Raw genomic sequence first — 19,932 nt, forward strand, 5'->3', positions numbered from 1 at the left:
GGAGCGAATCAAAAATACGCCGGAGCGAAAGGCTTTCGGAATTAAAACTGTCTCGCAAGGAACATAATTTAAATAACCCTCTTTCTGGCGCAGTCGGGCAAAGAGTACAAAGTCTCGTTTTGTAACTTGTAGGTAAAAAAAACATGCTTCACATTTTGTTTTATTAATACAAAATCTAATCTAATATGTCACCTTGTTAAACTGTTTTTGGTTTAATAAAATACCTTTATATTAAATTATAATATCTTTGGAGAATGCCCACTTTTTCCTATTTTCAGTCCCACAGATTATACATACAAAGTGTCAATTATCAAATTCCGTCCGTCCCCCCCCCCGTCCCGTCAGTCAATTTTGTCTGATTTTGTCCGTCAGCTTTTTGGGAGAGTAAATTGTGTATTTTAATGAATTCTTGCCTGATTAAATTTATATCACATTGTTTTGTGTAAGAAAGACATGCATCATGATTCATTTAATGCAAAAGGTTATAATGTTTTCAATTCTGACACTCGTATCAGTCTCGGGAAGGATACATAAGTTGGTACTTTCGGTAAGTTACTTTTTGTTTTGTGCTTAAATTTTATAATAATGTGCGTAGATCTAAGCAGATCTGGTTGAATGTTTTATTAGTTTTGGATCTGTTGTCTTAGAAGTCTACAGAAAATTACATAAAAGTTTTTAACTTCAGGCATTGCGCGTAACTTACCTACTACACCTGCTGCCTGTATGCTTAAATTTAAAACGTAACATATTGTTGTATTTTGCGCTTTGTTGTGTTATTAAAGTATTGTAATTCGCATGCCAAAGTTCCCTGTACTTATAAAATACGCTCCTGTTACAAACATGCTTGTGTGCATGCTCATTCAACTGATAACTTAGATTGATAAAGCTTTGAAAGAGACAAAAATGCATTAAATTCCAGCAATTGTTTTTGTTATTGATGAAGCAGATAATATTAAGCCTCTATCTACCTAGTCTCAGTTATGATGATCCTTGATAATATAGGGCTACGTCCAGGATATATTATGTTTTAGATCTTGTAAAATTACTCAAATTTTTTAACAACTAGAAATCAAAGACTAACCAAAATAGTAAAGTTGTTGCATACACACAATCTAAATATACTATACAGTGTGTCCGGGCATGTAGTTATTTAACTTTAAGGGCGCAATCTATGGACAATTTTATCGAAGAAAATACTTCAAATTTGGAGATTGACCCATTTCTCGCAAAATTACAAGGATTTAAGTTTTTAATTTTTAGTTCTCACTTCTTCCTTCAAAAACAAGTGGAAGCGTGGGTAATTTAACACTCATATGCAAATATTTTATATCATGCGATAGTCAATAAAATTGTCTATTAGTAGAAGTAGAAAACAGACACAAGTTTCATTCTTTTTAAGGGGGTAAGAATGATTTAATTAGAAAAAAACATTGCTTTTCTCACTTCTTTTTCAATTATTTTCCAACACAAGAAAAACCGGGTCATTAAAGTTCTTTATTTCCATTGTTTTATTAGTATTTGAGCTATTCTACAAAACGAATGTAAATTTATTAGTCTACATCTATTATTTCGAAGCTAGTGTTGAACAAAGATACCTCTTCCCAACAGTTTCATAGACATCCAGACATCCACACAAACTTAACTTAAGTATTGCATAAAATTTTATGCCTTATACATACACTGTTTAAATGTTTTTTGAAAGCTGAAGTTTGCTAGGTTGTTTGTATTGTATGTAATTTTTGTTTTATTAAATTCATGTTCCCATTGATAGTGCTACATAACGGAATAGCAACCAAATATTCGGAATCTGATTGGAAGATGTTTCTTTATATGACAATTGTTAATTGATCAGCATGTCAACTATTATTGAAGACAATGAGTCATTTCAATAGCTGATATTATGTTATTATCTTTATATTCCCTGACAGGTTAAAGGCCATCAACAACTATTCACGCTTATGTGTATGGCTCTATTATCATGTAATTGGTTTTAATACCATTTTGTTAGGTTAAAGTTGTGTAATTTTTTTTTAAATGTTTTTTCTGCCCTATGGCAATCTGTTCGAAAACAATAAGCCACTTGTTTGGCTGGAGCTACATGTCCTGAGTTTTATGTTGTCTTCGAGAGCCAATCAATTGCTGATCTTTTTCCAGCAAACTCTCCTCCTGGCTCAGTTGTGTAATAAATAAAAAACACATAATATTCTTTTTTATTAGGGTTCCATAGTTCTGACAAGGAACTAACTCTTAGTTTCATTGTTACAGGATGATGAGCGTCATTATGTGGAGCTCACAACCTTCGGCTTCTTCCAAGGAGGTATTCTTGATGTCCACATGGTCAACTTCAAGCTCCCATCAGGCCCTGTTAATGGAGAGGTTTGTCACAATATAAACTAGGCAAAATAAACTTACAGCAGTTATTCTAAAAGACCGTTTTTGAAGGAACTTATCTGTGTCTTTCTGACTTTTTTTTTTATTAAATCAGTGCCTGATAATAGTTGCATTGCAATAGTTCCTTCTAAAAACTTTTAAAAACATTCTGTGAATTCACTTTGTTTAATTTTGCTTCAGTATGGTTTCACCCTGGACAGAACAGTGAATGATGTAATCAGCCCATATCTGGAATCTCATTCAGATACATGCTTCTTGAAAGACATAGAAAACTTTGGAGTCACACCCCTACACCCTGCTATAGTCTTTCTGAAGATGGATTTAAATAAATTAAGGTAGGTATGTTTAAAACATAAGTTCTTTATGTAAATTACAAGTTTTTTATTAACTCTAAGAGTAAGCGCGCACCGTTGATTTTTCGTCGGCCGACAGTTTAGTCGGGCAGTTGATCAGTATGGGCATGTATGGAAGTGCGCACACTACGCCGATTCGATTTGGCCGATTCTTCATACAAATTAAAATCGGGCACAACTATCGGCCAACTAAAAATCAACGGTGTGCGCCTACTCTTACACCTAATGCTTGTGTTAAGTTTAGTTTTGCTACAAAAGTGCAGTAAAGCTGCAGGAGGTGTTTTAAACCTTTTTTCATGCCAAATAATCCGAATTTGATTGAATGTTAGTATTTTTTGTATCTCAATCGTTATGCCTGTGTCCTTGCATGTAAGTGATGAAATATTTATTTATTTATTTGCTTGTCACATGGTAAAATACAATAGAAAGTACCTTGCACACATGACAGCCCGTCCGATCATCCATTTGACTCTGCTAAACTAGAAAGTCGTCCGTCCATAAGCAGTGGACTAAACCAGTGTTTCGCAAAATTTTTGTGTTCAAGGTACATCTAGGAAAACGAAATTTTTGGAAGTATATTTGGAAGGTTATTACCTTTATTAGTCTTGCCCTTATTTACAAAAAATATGTTTATAAGATAATCTTATTTTTCCAAGGCACACCATCTAATGACCACGGTAAACCATTATGTGCCGTGGTACACCGTTTGCGGAACACTGGACTATAGAACTTGATGATAATAAATACTTTGTCCGTTATATTTTCAGGCTGAACATCACGTGTAACGGTGAAGTAGACGCGCTGCATTTGTACCGGAACCGCTCCATGATCCCTGTAGACAGGACGAAGAGGCAATCCCAGTACATGTTTGTGCACAGGAGAAGGCGAGACGCTAGCGGTTTGTTTACGTTCAATTAAGAACGTAGCACACTTATCAACCCGAAAAGGGATCGTAACCGTATCAACGCACTAATCGTTTCGATGACTCTTTTATAATGCAAACAGCTAGGCACTGGAATTCGCTGCCTGCTGCTGTCTTTCCCGAAGACTATAATCCGGGCCTTTTCAAGGCGAGAGTGAATAGGCACTTATAGGGCAGATATGTACCTACCATCCTAGACTGCATCCCACTTAACATCAGGTGCGATTGTGGTCAAATAACTGCCTTGTTATGCATAAAAAAAACTCGAGGCGGTCAGTATTCTTTGTATGAAACTCAATACTGCAACGCACACTTATCCGCACCGCACCGTAACGTAAACACCTCGCCTCGCTTTTGACAGCGTTCGAAAGGCGTTAACAGTTTATAGAAAGGCGATACGGTGTTGATCTCTTTCTGAGTTGATAAGTCTGCTATGACTTTTATTTATCTTGTACAGTCAGCGTCAAATAGTTCGTGACACCCAAAGTGGCCAAAAATTTACAACACAACCTTATTCCAATTGTAAATAAAACTTTTGGCCACTTTAGGTGGAAGGGAGCTTCACCCGGAATCCTCAACCACGGAGAAACTGGCTCTCTTACTTTAAACCTCTAACTGCCGAAACACAACAATGCTGTTAACATTGTTATTGTTGTCATGGCGACAGACTTAAGTAAGATGGTGGTAGCTATAAGCCAGGCGGACTTAGAACAAGCCCTTCCACCAACCAAACTGAACAGAAAAATCTGCCCCCACTGGGTATCGAACCCGGGACCTCTGCGTCTGAAGCAGGTGGTCTTACCACTAGACCACACAGGCGGTTACTGTACTTACTGCTAGTTCAAAATCTCATTTGTTTTTTCAGTGCATACGAATGCTATCAGCAAACCAGTACCGCAGTGTTCGTTTGCCCACCTCCCCATAACCAAGGAGACCCGAAATGGATTTGACTATTACAACACAAGTGTAAGTTCTCGTCGTCGTAATATCTAGTACATATTTGAAATATTGTTGTTCTGAAATTTATCAGAGGTGGAATTTTGTAAAGCAATCGTAATCATTTGACAGTTCATAAAGTACGATAAAGTCAGTTAAACAAAGCGTTTGACAGAATAGTCGTACGTTATGAACTGTCAAATGATTACGATTACTTTATTAACATAATTCCACCTCTGGTTTCTTAAACATCCACCACAATGTTTTATTAATATTTAATGATATCTTGTATTGCTAGTACTATTATAGGTCTATCAATAACTAAAGCATTCTTAGAACACAAACAGTGAATCTTGTTGCTTTGTTTCCACGTCAATGGGCCTCTAGTGAATGTATAAAATATTTGTCCACAGTTTGCGATGTTGGTGGCGTCACAGAAGGAAGAAGGCTTGTACAACCTCTATTTCCACAACTGCCCTCACAAAGCAGGTGGCGAAACTACGCCTATAAATACTGTGGTAAGTGAATTCCTCATTTTAGGATAATTTATTGTGCTCTAATTTACTTTGATGTTCTACTAGCGACTTCGCGTACGCGTGGACCCCGTTTTACCCCCTTAGGGGTTGAATTTTGGAAAATTCCGTCTTTGTGAGCACCTACGTTCTAAAAGGAACCCTCGTGCAAAACTTGAGACTCGTGGCACTTGTAGTTTCTGAGATTTCGTGATGAGTGAATCAGTCAATCAGTGACCTTTCGCTTTTATAGATATAGATAAAGTCTGAAATCAATATTATGTTAGCCCACACGATAGTAGCAAAGAGAAAATCACATTCATAGAGTACAAAATGTCGTTTATTGGACTATGTGTATTTTGCAAAATGTCGCTTTTGTAAGACATTTTTTGAGCCGAATAAATAGCTATTTATTTTATACGATTGTTACCAGACCTATTAAACGCCAGGAACCATAATATTGATTGTGCGCACTTTTGTTACAGATCGAAATATACGAAAGCAATGGCGGCCACAACTTCCTATCGGCCGGCGAGATGCCGCTGCCCGCTTTATACAGCATGATGTCTTTAATATTCTTCCTAAGCGCTGGCTTCTGGACTTTCATCCTGCGTACCAGCAGACACCCTGTATACAGGATCCACATCATCATGTGTGTGCTGGTGTATCTCAAAGCGCTGTCTTTGGCCTTCCACGGAATCAACTACAACTTCATACAGAGGCGGGGAGAGCACGTGACTGCTTGGGCTATTATGTACTACATTACGCATTTGTGAGTATTTATATAAAATAAAAAATACTGCTCATATAGTATATGTATTTGCGCTGTCAAAAGCAATGACATGATGCGTGATTTTTATGGCAATCATAATAAGACGCAAATTTAAATAGAAACTAAAAATCGAAGTGTGCAATTAAATGGAATCTTAATTGGTTTTCAAAATGAATACAAGCATTTTTACGACTATTTGTGCATTGGAATCGCTGGTTTATGTCATAAAATATTGAATTATTGCCTACCGATACTTTACGCTTAATTTTTAACTTCTTAACATTTTGATTGGTCACCAATTTTTAAGTAAATTTTTCAGTATATGATAAACCCATTGACATCATTGCGTTCTGAGTCTTTATGAGCTTAAAATAACACTTGAAGTTGAACCAGTCAAGGTATATTTTGACTAAAACACTGCTTTAAACCGAAACTAACAGGTGTGCGTTTCGTTTCAGGCTTAAAGGTGCCTTGCTCTTCGTGACTATAGTGCTAGTGGGCACTGGGTGGAACTTCATCAAGAATATTCTGACCGATCGTGACAAGAAGCTGTTCATGATCGTCATACCACTTCAGGTTAGTGACTCCGTATTTTAGAAGTTAGAAGGGTCTCGAGAGTTTGATTGCCACATTTGGAATATTTTTAAATCGCTCGCGCGTAATTATATAGCATGGGGTCATTGTACGAATTCTATCTGTTCTTCGACCGGACTTTAGTCTTTATTTACTAGGATTCACTACTATAGACTTTGTCTACCTAGGTAAAGATTCCAATTGGACAGAGCTGAAGGAGAGAAGTAGTTAATAAAAAAAAAATTGTAGGTGTTTTAAAACAACGCTGACAACTTGATATATTAGATTCTGCCCTGTGGTTGCTTGGTCTAATTTCAGCTTATCGATAGCTCGTGAGTCTTGAGCCGTCACGAATATATTACTTTGGGGAAATTGTCTATACTTGAGTTGCGTAGTAGGGACGTGTGTTAGATTGGTTTCGTTTTAAGCTCATAGCAGACTTATCAACTCCGAAAGGGATCAACGCCATATCGCCTTTCGCGAGCTGTCAATCGCGAGGCGAGGCGTTTACGTTACGGTGCGGATAAGTGTGCGCTGAAGTATGGAGTTTCATACAAAGAATACTGATCGCCTCGAGTTGATACGGTTACGGTCCCTTTCCGGGTTGATTAGTGTGCCTTTAAACTGTAAGGCTGAGTTGCACCATTTTACTTTAACAAACGTCAAAAATCTGTCAAATCCCATACAAAAAACAAGGTTTATTGTTATAGTTACGGTTAAAGTAAATGCAAATCAGCTTAAGTTGTTACACATATGTTTGCAGGTGGTGGCGAACGTGGCCGAGATAATAATAGAGGAGAGTGAGGAGGGTGCGGCGGAGCATAACGCCTGGCGCGGCGTGTTCATTTTGGTGGATCTCCTCTGCTGCGCTGCTATACTGTTCCCGGTGGTTTGGTGAGATTGCTATACATAGTCTGTTAAAAAAATAACGTAGGCCAGTAGAATTAAACACAAAAATGAATTAAATTGGAAATAATTCCTACATTATGGTTGTAATGGCTTAAACGATCATTGCAAACGTTGTGATAGGGATAGAGACATGCGATTTTTGGTTTTACGAAGGTAATACGATAGAGAATAATACAAAGTAATAAAAACCACCGGTTATAGGAGCATTTTTTGGAGAAATTTATCAAATAACCAAAAAAAACACGAATTTAAAAGCAGATTTTTTTTAAAAAAGTATCATTTTTTATTATTTTTGGCCTTTTTGTGTATTTTATGTATTTTTTTAGTATCGCCTGTTATTTAGCATTATTACTGTTTTTATTTTATCAGGATATACCGCTTAATTTAAAAGTTATTACGATTTCTTTACAATAAGTAACTGGAAGAAAAAAAAATCTATAAAATATTTTAAAAAAATCTCAATTTTTGACCTCTTTTTTGACGATAAAAATAGGTCTAGTTTCATCTATTTTCATATGTACACTTTAACGTGACTCACACTGTATTGTCAAGAGATGAGTGTCAGGAATGTGGTAGTATAAAATGTATGGAAGAAGGAAACATTGAATTTTTGGATAGATCCAGTTTATTCTGTAACCTATTATTGATATCATTGGATAGAGCTTGTGAAGCACTTTTAGAATCAGTAATCAGTTTTATGATATCATGTGTAGTTTTTAAAATAATGTGACTTTACCAAATGTATGGAAGCTGGAAACGTTTAATTTTCGGATAGATCCAGTTTATTCCTTAACCTATTATTAACACCGTTTGATAGAGCTCATGAAGCACTTTCAGGACCAGTAACTAGTTTATTGATATCTTGTATAGTTTAGAAATAATCGAGTGAGATCACTTATCGTTTCTACCCTGTAGATCAGCGGTTCCCAAACTTATTTTGTCTACTGCCCACTTTGAGAATAAATTCTTTTTAGTGCCCCCATTTGTAGTCGAGAGTCGAGTGCTCAGTCGGTGTCTAAGAGTCCTCCTAGTAAATGACGCCTCCCAAGATTCTACACAACGTCCCGATTTTTTCTCTGGGTCTCTTACTGCCCCCCTTTAAGCCTGCAGCGTCCACAAGGGGGCGTTATCGCCCACTTTGGGAAAGACTGCTGTAGATACATAAATGTGTAGTGGTCCGCTACGCGGGCTACAAAAGCTAGGTCTGCGATGCCGGCCGCTCCGGGCGCGCCCTGCGCGGGGAGCCCCCTCCCCGCCCCCCGCCCCGCCCCCCGCGTGCGCGCGCGCACCATTACACGGGGCCGCCCTCATTTGTCACTGAGCTCTAGTCTAAATATATAAAAGGAGAAACTGACTGACTGACTGACATATCAACGCACAGCCTTAACGGCTAAACGTAGGCACTTGAAATTTGGAAGGGACGTAGCTTAGGTACCGTAGAGGTGCACTAAGAAAGGAATTCCCGAAATTCCCACGGGAACGAGAATTAGCGGGAAAATCCTTTTGTATGAAAAATCTAAACCGCTTAAGTTAGACGCTTGAAATTTGGCGTGCAGGTACCTTAGTAAACTTAAAGCTTAGTTACAACAGGATATTGCAAAATTCCCACGGGAACGGGAGTTAGCGGGAAAAAACATTTGAATGAAAAAATCTAAACCACGTAAGATAAATGAAGGGGGTAAAACGGGATCTACGCGTACGAAGTCGCGGGCGGCCGCTAGTACAGTATATACAATGTGTCCGGGCATGTAGTGATCAAACTTTAAGGGCGTAATCTATGGACAATTTTATCGATAAAAATACTTCGAATTTGGGGCTTGACCGATTTATCGCAAAATTACAAGGATTTAAATTTTTAATCTTTAGTTTTCACCTCTTCTTTAAAAAACAAGTGAAAGCGTGGGTAGCATAACATTAATAAGAAAACATTTTATATCATGATAGCCAATAAAATTACCTATTAGTAGAAGTAGAAAACAGACCCAAGTTTCATACATTTTAAGGGAGTAAGAATGAATTTAATTAGAAAAAAACATGACCTTTTTCACTTCTTTTTCAGTTATTTTCCAACACAAGAAAAACCAGGTCGTTAAAGTATGTTTTAATTGCATTGTATTATTAGCATTTGAGCTATTCTACAAAACGAATATAAATTTATTAGTCTACGCCTATTAGTTTCAACATAACTATTGAACAAACATTAACAATGAAAACTATATTTTTTTAATTAATTTTTAATATTTTATTTACATACATTGCAAGTTAACTAAAAACATGTAAAGTAATATTCAATTACTCCTATAGTAGGTAATTAAAAACAAACCTGTAATATAAAAATGATTGATCCCTCTTGAAATGTTTAAACTATGTATGTAATAATTATTTTTATTCGTCGCAGGTCAATCCGCCACCTCCAAGATACTTCAAGCACGAACATGCGCAAACGCAAGCTCAAGTTGTTCCGCCATTTCTACATCATGGTGGTCTGCTACATATACTTCACAAGGATCATCATCTCCTTGCTTAAGGTAAATTCCACTTCATTTTTTTTTATGTGACAAGAGGCAAACGAGCAGACGGATCACCTGATGGTAAGTGATCACCGTCGCCCATAGACACCCGCAGACCCAGGGGCGTTACAGGTGCGTTGCCGGCCTTTAAGGTGAAGATACGCTCTCTTCTTGAAAGCTTGCAGGTCGTATCCGTCCGGAAACACCGCAGACGACAGTCCATTCCACAGTTTGGTTGTACGGGGCAGGAAGTTTCTAGAGAAACGTACTGTTGTGGACGGCCGACCATCTAAGTGATGGGGATGGAAGTGCTGTCGGGTAGATCGGTGGCGAAAAGTAGTAGTAGTAGAAATAAGTCCGGACAATTCTTCGGAGCACTCCCCGTGATACATGCACAAGAATGTGAAGATGCACAGTGAGGATACATCTCTACGCAGCGCCAAGGGGTCAAGCCGATCCGAAATGTCCTGGCAGTCAACGATTCGAGCTGCTCTCCGTTCAATGCGGTCCAGAGGTTTATTAATTAGTGTTTATCTATAAAAGCGAAAGGTCACTGACTGATTGACTAACTGTCTCACTCACTCATCACGAAATCTCAGAAACTACAAGTGTTCAGAGTCTCTTTTAGAACGTTGGTGCTCATTAAGACGTGATTTTGCAGTAATGAACCCCTAAGGGGGTAAAACGGGATCCACACGTACGAAGTCGTGATCGGCCGTTAGTGGTAAATAAAATAAATAACTGATTTTCATAATAATTTCCAAAGGATTTCACAGAAGTAAGATCTGGTAAGCTGAAATCAAGTAAATAATCTATACTAATATTTTATATGCGAAAGTAACTCTGTCTGTCTCTCTTTCACGCCTAAACCACTGAACCGATTTTGATGAAATTTTGCATAGAGATAGTCTGAGTCCCGGGAAAGGACATTTCGATAGTTTTTATCCCGGTTTTTGAAACAGCAACGCGCGTTATAAAGTTTTTCTGTGACAGACAAAATTGCACGTATGCGAAGCCGCGGGCGGAAAGCTAGTTATTTATTAAATTAGGAAAAAACTATGATGCGACGTAAAATGGTACAAATTAGAATGAAGTGAATCATTTGATATTTTATGGCTACTATAATTCCAGAGCAACATCCCTACTTATGCGTTCGACGAGATGTTTCACAAAAAACCTTTTGCCGACAAAATCTGCGCAAGGCAATGTGGTATTTCATTGCTAGAAGTGCACGGAGTTGACTAGTGACGTTTCTGCATCCTTCTTAAACTAGACATTAAGATATTGATCTTGAAAATGTAAAAAAATCTTGTTTTCTTTATTCAATCCTATCCAAATCTGTCCGTCAACTGTCAAATTTCAATACATTTTTGGTCAAAATATCTACGGTTTTCGATGTTTTTACATTTACATATTGTTTGTAAGACTATTTAAACAATATTAAAGTGTAAACGCATCGAAAATTGTGGATATTTGATCGAAAACCGATTCAGTTTTGACAGTTGAAATCCGGATTTGGACAAGGATTGAATATGGGAAACGGGCGTTAAAGTCATACTCTCACAAAATTGCACCATCACAATGCTAGAACTAACTAGCATTGACTATAATAAAGTACGGCCACAAAATAATAATAAGTACTACGTAAGGAAGTTTTACTTTGCGAAGGTATTTAAAAAAATGTATGCTCAATGTCATTAACAATATGGTGTAATTTAGCTTGTCTCAAGAGTCAAGCACCATTTTGTTGACAAACGTCAGTGATCGGCACTGCGCCGAAGCTATAGGGCTGACTTCGGTAAAATGATATGACGTGAGGTGCCAAGCTGCGGAAAATGGCGGATCAAATTCATGATTTAGCATGAATTATCATGAATAATATTAACTACTTATTTACCTCTCAGTATCTTGAGGCAACTTAAAAAAGTACATTTTGTGTTTTTATTATTATTTAGGCAATTAAATACTGCACAGTATTTAGTACACCATTTTCTTTATTTTCTTCCATCATACACAAGAATACGCGTGCGTGAGTCAATGTTCGCTCGTATGTGAGGCCTTGTGGAATAGTATCCTGTAGGTGGGCCATCGTGCGTGTTTTGTTTTCGATGTAAACGGCCAACGAGAAGCGATACCAAATGTAAACAAACCCAATGTCATGGGTGAACCCGTCTGACTTTGACATATTTTGGCGGGGGAACGAGACATTACGACAAATACACAAGATAGGAAGAGACAGAATATATTATCAACTCGACAGTCGTATCGACCTTTTGTATCGCTGCTAGTTGGCCGTACTTTAGTTATTCAAAATGTATCAACCAAGTATTGACGGAGCGTATTGCTGTTTCCAGATCACGGTCCCGTTCCAGCTGTCGTGGATCGACGAGATGTTCCGCGAGACGGCCACGTTCGTGTTCTTCGTGATGACCGGCTACAAGTTCCGGCCGGCGGCGCCCAACCCTTACTTCTTTTCGGATTGAGGGTACGTTTCAGACAACCTTATTTCTCTTTTTGAAGTTTTTAGGTTTTCAAATATGAAAGAAGAATTTGCTAAATTTTTTTACCCAGAGTTTCCATTAACTGGACTACGCAAACACACGATTATTTCAATGGGGTCATTGGATTAACTCCTGTTTTTTTTTAATTTCAACATAAGAAATTACTCGGGTATTTAAAATTAATATTAAGATTCGAGAAGTAAAGCAAATCCTGTAATTAATTGGTGCCTTATGAATATTTTTTTTTGTTATTTTTTTCAGATTCACGTACTAAACTTGCTGATAATATGGATAACAAATTGATGTTAAACGTAGTGTAGGACTTCTCTACAGAAGGATGTTGTAACTCGAATAAGCAGTCGCCGCTAAAACGGTGTATTGAGTTTATATAAATGTATTCATTCGAATAAGTGTAACAATTTCTTAAATCTGAAGATATTTATAGTCTATCCAATATAGCTTGATTAGAATGACAGCTGCCATCAAAAGTAACGACATAACTTTGTAGTAGCGATCAATGAGAGCTAAAATATTACGGACAAGAAATAATTCACGTCTGACCTACAAACAATATTTTCGACGACAGTGCTTCCAATAAAAATGTGAATTTCATGTAAATGCAGCGTTAAATTACACCAATAAGTAGTAATTCGAAATTATAAAAATCAAGCTAGAGTATTAACGACGTCTCTACAAGGTTATCTCGAGTTACAAAAATGTTAGTGATGGGACATATCGACAAATGTCATATTAAATTAAAACTAATTTTTTAACATATTTAACTAATTTTTTTTCTAACTAATTTTTTAACATATTGAAGTCAAGTTATACGTTTTTCTAAATGTTCACTATTAAAAACCAAAAAACATTTCATTCTTAAATAATCAAACATTGGAAATCAATCACCGGTATTTTTTTGGGTATTCATAGCACCATTGCTCTAGAAGAGATGCCCACCGCCCTCTAGCGAGAGGAAAAAACCACTGAAGAACACTGATGATAATGACTACGACTTAGGTTGTACACCCTTGACATGAATTTTAAATTTTACTGTCTTTAAATTTAAATTATAATTGTAATTTTTATGAATAAAGATATGAAGAAAAATTGGGTGCATTTTTTTATATCATTTTTTCGAAAACTTATCGATACATCTATGTGAACCGTACGAAACATACCCAGCACTAGTCACATTCGTTTGATAGCTGTCATTCTAATCAAGCTATATTGGATAGACTATAATCATCCTGTTACAGGTTCTAAACGTTCCTACGGATTTTTGGACTTACCTATCGATTAATAGGTCTGTAGAAATACCTTCCGACGTCACGAACTTTTTGGCTCCGAAGTCTGTGACAAAGAAATCTGTGCTTACTAAAGGGTAAATATATTTACCTTTACCCTTTAGTAAACAAAAAGCGCTGGGACTCTGTAAGTAATGTGGATACTATGGGTAGGTAAGTTCCAAAAATACGCAGGCACGATTTGCTCTTAGCGAAGAAATTGTTTCACGCTGCGCTCATTTATGTATATTTGTATGTCAATTTAAGTTATAATTTATGTGTGTCAAATCAAATTCCGTTCTGCTGAGATCTCAGGGTCACATCATTTTTAGAATTAAACTCAACGGTGTATAAATGTTGTTTCCTAAAAAAACCGTTGGGCAGATCTCGTTAGTTTTACAACTACACGTGTTGTTTTTTTGCGATGGCGATGTTTAAATGGCGTTAGTGGCAATTTTGTTTGTCTTAAACTAAAATTAATTAAGTATAATATTTCTCATTGGCAAATTAAGAAAAGCTTTTAAAAACAACTCCAAATTCACGATTGATATAATATGGCGGATTCCATAATTTTACTTTGCTAGTTCTATTCTTAAGGTGTTTGTCTCTGCCTTTCTTCTAAATATTTAGATTAGTATTGGCTCAGCAAAATTGCCACCATACTCCTTCTTAGCAATACCATTCATAGAGAAATGTAGCTCTCGTTGAAAGGCGAATGTTTTCTTTAGACTAGTGATAAAAATGACTGAAGGCGAACTTATGTAAATATAATTATTGTATGAACTGAAAAGGAAATTTGCACTACCACTGTCAATAGTATCAAAATTAAAACCTCTAAGGTTAACGGAACTGTTTCATATAACTCGAATAGCGTATGAAATTACTATAATAATAAATAAATAATAAATATAATAATCGAATTTTTGACTATATTTGTACTAGTCATTAATAAAACATTAATTATGTAATTTAGTGACAAGTTGAATAGAAAAAATACAAATATAACGAGTTACTAGACAATCGAAATACCAGTCAATCTAATTATAACTACGACCATTTCTAATAATAGTATTTTGAAGGAATAGCCTTCAATTGTTATTTAAAATTCAAATGCTTTAGTTTATGATTATGACTGAATTTTGAAATAAAATCATAAATCCGACTACATTCAAATTCAATCATAAAACATAATGAAACATGTGGAATTGCAATTTAACTGATAGTGACTTACGCCCGTATTCACAAACAATGCTTGCTTAAGTGAAGCAGAAAATGGAACGCACAGCGTTGAATAGAGTCAAAGTCAAAATTTCTTTATTTGTTTAGACTAATAAATAGTTCTTACAAATCGTCATTTTGCTCTTAAGGAGCCTCTACATGTCTCATAATCTTTTTACCCTACCAGCGCTTCGAGACCAACATTTGGCAAGTGCTGAGAAGAAGCGCCGCAACAGAGCTATGTGATTGGTTCATACGGGCGTAGGTGTATAAGTATACAATGTAATGCAATAAAGGTTTACACCGGGCTGTGGTTAAGTACCGTAATTGATTAGTTTATAGAGATATAGGTTGCTAAAAGACTGAATACAATCACTTTCAAATAAAATAATTGTTAATGTTGATTTTTCTTAGTAGTCCGGCACTTATAATGCCCGTAAGAAACCACTACTTAAGAGTTCTTTCAAATTAAGGCCACTATGCAGTCCTAGTTTAACTATTACGAGAAAAACTCATTTTTGCAGTTTTCACACTAGTTGCTATTCAAGTAGCCATAAAATAAAAATAATACAGAATACATAGGCTTGTGATACCTTTTTAGAATCTCAATTAACCAAGGAAGTTTTTAAGGTAATGGGCACGATGGTCTTCCTACATTATTTTTACACGATGGCTGATCAAAAGTGCAAGACAATGAATTAACCTTTCCTTCTTCTCTGCAATTTCTTAAAATTTTCATACTTTTAAACTAGTTTGTTGAACTTCAATCTTTTCTTTTGATAGCCCAGCTATTCCTTGTGATAAGAAAAAAAACTAGATTGAAAAGTATCCTCATTTGTAGAAAAGGCATGAGAAAAAGTAAACGCAGGTGGCAATTTTCTAAAAATGCACAAAATCTTAAAAATCTTGAAAACGGTGATATTTTTACTGGGGTCAAAATTGGACGTTAGGGAGACCATGGAGAGGTCTATCGTTGGTTCCAGGGTTATCCATTGTTTTTGGGACACCCTGTATGTTCACTCGAATCAGTTATAGAAAAATATGCATGACCTGGAATGGAACAAGCTCAGGATATTTAATGATAATCCTACACTATCTCACTTAACACTAGGTGCGATTGCGGTCAAATACCTGTCTTGTTACCCATAAAAAAATTAATATTTTAGTTTTTTTTAGTCTGCAACCAGAGTTTTTAATTAATGAACTGGTCGACCGCATGCGTGCTGACCGCATTTCATTATTTTATACATGTTTTTCCAATTACGCGGGCTACATAATTACGCGCGAGCGATAAGGATGGGTAGCTTGGGGTCAATGGACGAAATTCTACGTGCTCGGCGACCGGGCTTTACACGTACGCAACCAGCTGCGTGATTATATGCGCACGCCACAGATTAGAGACCAGATCCGCATGCGTTCCGAAATCCGCATCACAGGAAAAAGGCACTTAGTATACTGTATCAATAGATTGATAAATAAACCACAGCTCGGCAGTAAACTTTAATAGTGCGTATGTGTTTTATCTAAGGTTAGTGTGATTGTTTTTGGGAATCGAGCGTCCCAAATATTAGTAATCGTTTGTTCTTATTTCTGTCATAAAGACAAAATGTTTTTACCAAATGTCTATCAATTCAGTGTGTACAAGAAAGCAGAAAAGTCCTTGAAACTGCATAATCAGTCTATTGACTTAATAATAAACTATTCATAAAAAAACATAGTCAAATAGTACGTTGTTCTACAAAAATCGTCGACAGCAACAAAAAATCGGGATTTCTGTATTAGTAGTTGAACAGCAGATAATGTAGTTTTAATGACAGTTCTGCTTCTTTGTACAGTTTGTTTATAATAAATAATAAAGTAACTATTACTGCTATTACAACTAGTATGTAAATATTAAAGTGACCATTCGACAAGATATTTTGAATCCTGATAGTTGGATCGTTTCTACACATAGTGGTCCTTCATAAAGCCTTCATTCACACGAGACAAAAATACGTTTGATAAATGGCGGAAAATATATTTCTACGATTACTTAAAAAAACACTTCTGATTGGTGGTTCTAAAATTACAATTATTCCTTCCTACCAACCCCCTCCAGCTAAGCTAAATATGTGTTAGTGGCGGGTTCATCACAATAGTCCAGTTATCACAATACTAGCTTTCCGCCCGCGGCTTCGCCCGTGTGGAATTTTGTCTGTCACAGAAAAACTTTATCACGCGGGTCCCTGTTCCAAAAACCGGGATAAAAACTATCCTATGTCCTTTCCCGGGACTCAAACTATCTCTATGCCAAATTTCATCAAAATCGGTTCAGTGGTTTAGGCGTGAAAGCAGGACAGACAGAGTTACTTTCGCATTTATAATATTAATTTGAATTTCTTGATATAATTATTTTTTATCTTTATGACAGGATCATTATGTAGGTATGTGCGAAGCAACAATTTGGAACCAACTAGTGTCCCATGTATGTATATACACTCGTTGTCAAATAAATCGCACCTCTCGCGACTAGCACTTTCAAACGTATGCATACCCACTTCCCACGAACATTGGTACCATTTGAAAGCCTAGTTCTAAACTTCATTTCATTAAAGGAAAGGTTTTTTTACCCCAAAAATATGTCTAGAAAGATCCAGTCTCTTAAAGCGACAGGTAGTTACGCTTGAGCCCACTTTTTATGTCTATAAAACTGTTGAATTGGTGTTATTCGCTATCTATCTGTTAAAGAGGACGCGTGAGATCACATTTGGTTTTATGACCACAAAAATTGGTCTAATTGGTTCAAGAGGTGAGCCCCAAGTGAGGCCGTTTTTCAAGTAAAATTTATGGGATTTTCTTGTAAAAAAAATTTAATGGTTTTCTTTAATTTTCTTTATTGGGCTTTCAAATAACACCAATATTGTTGGGGCACCGTAATTGTCCACAAAGGTCTTTGTGGAAATCCTTGGGGGAGGCCTTTGTCCAGCAGTGGGCGTCTTTCGGCTGAAACGAACGAACGAACCGTAATTGTGACAGAAGAAAATCTTGAAAGTTATTGTCGCGGGAGGTGCGATTTATTTGACACCGAGTGGAGATGTTTAATAAATAATTTAAGAAAATGTGCGTATTTCATTTATACCAATAAAATGAGAAGAACACATAATAATTTTTAGAATCCACTATTTTTTGCTGGCTTATTCCCCAATCCGCGTCAACGGGGAATAGTGAACTATTTGTTCACTAATCCCCGTTAACATTAAATTGGAACTTATAATGGGGAATAATGAACTAAAAAGTTCATTAATCCCCATTACGTTCAAAATAAAATCCTAATATCCCGGATAATACTTATCCCTTGGACGAATAATTATTCGTCCAAGACTTATCCCCGTTGACGGGGATTGTCAACGGGGAATAGTGGAATAAGCCAAGACTTATCCCCGTTGACGGGGATTGTCAACGGGGAATAGTGGAATAAGCCTTTTTGCTTTACCTACCTACTAACATTCTAGACTAAAAATGCGTAAATCCTGTAGTGCCCTTCAACCGTCATCATGAAGACCCTTTTCGATAGGGTAAGTCCTTTACGCGGCATAACTGGAAAACCGAAAAAACGCCCTGACTTCAGCACATTTCCGTCGAAGTCGAAAACCTAGGAGTCTTAATGGGCAACCAATGAAGCTATTAAAGCAATAAAATCTTTTATAGGAATTATTTCCGATTTAATTCATTTTAGTGTTTAATTCTACTGGCTTATAAAGTGCGATGACTGCGGGCACCAATAATGTTATTTCATCTGCGAATGTGTGTTTTTGACAATAAGTTTCTTTCTATAAACAGCTTCCGAAGCCTGTGTGTGAGAAATATGCAGGAAAATAGTACAATAATTTGTGTTGCCAATTTCTCAAACTACACTCAGCGGCACGGAATTTGGCCCAAGCCTAAACAACCAGATATGAGGCCAAATAGGTGTTGTATACCTAAGTTTCGTGTGACATGTTAACAGAACATTTGTTTTTGTTAATTTAAGAGGCTAGATTTATAAAAAAAATGCGTCTGTTTAACTTTTTTGACTCAAGAAACGCATTTCGTTGTTGGAGCGTAAAGAGTACGGGTAAGTTTAAATTTGATATTAAATGTTGTAAGGGTTTGGCGTTTTGTTTTTTGTTTTTAAATTAATCTTAGGGTTATTCTCGTTTCCATAATTTCAGAATAATACCCATAACTCCAGCTCAAGTTGCTCAAATAGTGTTGCTTAGAAGTCAAGGGCGTATGCAGCGGGAGATGGCTGAAACTTTCAATTTATGGCGTACAAACTTAAGATACACGTTAAAAAGGCATGACCACACCGCCTTTTACACAAGAAGACCAAGAAGTGGGGAATTAAGGTGTAAATCAGCGCGCGACGACCCGATTATCGTGCTTGCAATATCAAGAAATCGGGTTCTCACTACGTTTGAGATACGCCAGCGTTTACAAACAGCAAGCCCAGTGAATGTCAGTGAGCATACAATAAGAAGAATGATGGAGGGTCATAACCTGCATACTCCAAGACCAGCTCGAGGACCAGAATTTCTCCGATACCTTCGCGAAGTGCGACTTACGTTTTCTATAGAACATGCAAAATGGACGCAAGGCTAATGGAGTAAAGTTCTATGGATCGATGATTGCAGAGTCACCTTAAGAGCTCCAGACGGCCGTGGAAGTGTATAGAGAAGGTGCGGAAGAAGAGTTACTACGCAAACAGACAGTTTTCATAAAGAGTTTACTCCATTAGTCTAACGTCCAATTTGCATGTTCTCTAGAAAACGTAAGTCGCACTTCGCGAAGGTATCGGAGAAGTTCTGGTCCTCGAGCTGGTCTTCGAGTATGCAGGTTATGATCCTCCATCCTTCTTCTTATTGTGTGCTCACTGATATTCACTGGGCTTGCTGTTTGTAAACGCTGGCGTATCTCAAACGTAGTGAGAACCCGATTTCTTGATATTGCAAGCACGATAATCGGGTCATCGCGCGCTAATTTACACTTTAATTCCCCACTTCTTGGTATTCTTGTGTAAAAGGCGGTCTGCTG

At 36.8% G+C, this 19,932-nt stretch overlaps 1 protein-coding gene across 1 annotated transcript; it reads left to right on the top strand.

The window, feature by feature from the left end:
• Nucleotides 1-361: 361 nt before the first annotated feature.
• Nucleotides 362-12,815, top strand: LOC135087131 (protein GPR107). Its single transcript, XM_063981970.1, has 12 exons — nucleotides 362-547; nucleotides 2,266-2,376; nucleotides 2,572-2,726; nucleotides 3,512-3,642; nucleotides 4,532-4,632; nucleotides 5,016-5,120; nucleotides 5,600-5,886; nucleotides 6,345-6,462; nucleotides 7,223-7,353; nucleotides 9,767-9,896; nucleotides 12,233-12,363; nucleotides 12,641-12,815. Exons 1-11 carry the CDS (start codon nucleotides 461-463, stop codon nucleotides 12,359-12,361), a joined length of 1,485 nt encoding a protein of 494 aa, XP_063838040.1. The 5' UTR covers nucleotides 362-460; the 3' UTR covers nucleotides 12,362-12,363; nucleotides 12,641-12,815.
• Nucleotides 12,816-19,932: the final 7,117 nt, after the last annotated feature.

The sequence above is a fragment of the Ostrinia nubilalis genome, chromosome Z (genome assembly GCF_963855985.1).
Source record: "Ostrinia nubilalis chromosome Z, ilOstNubi1.1, whole genome shotgun sequence".
NCBI lineage: Eukaryota > Metazoa > Arthropoda > Insecta > Lepidoptera > Crambidae > Ostrinia > Ostrinia nubilalis.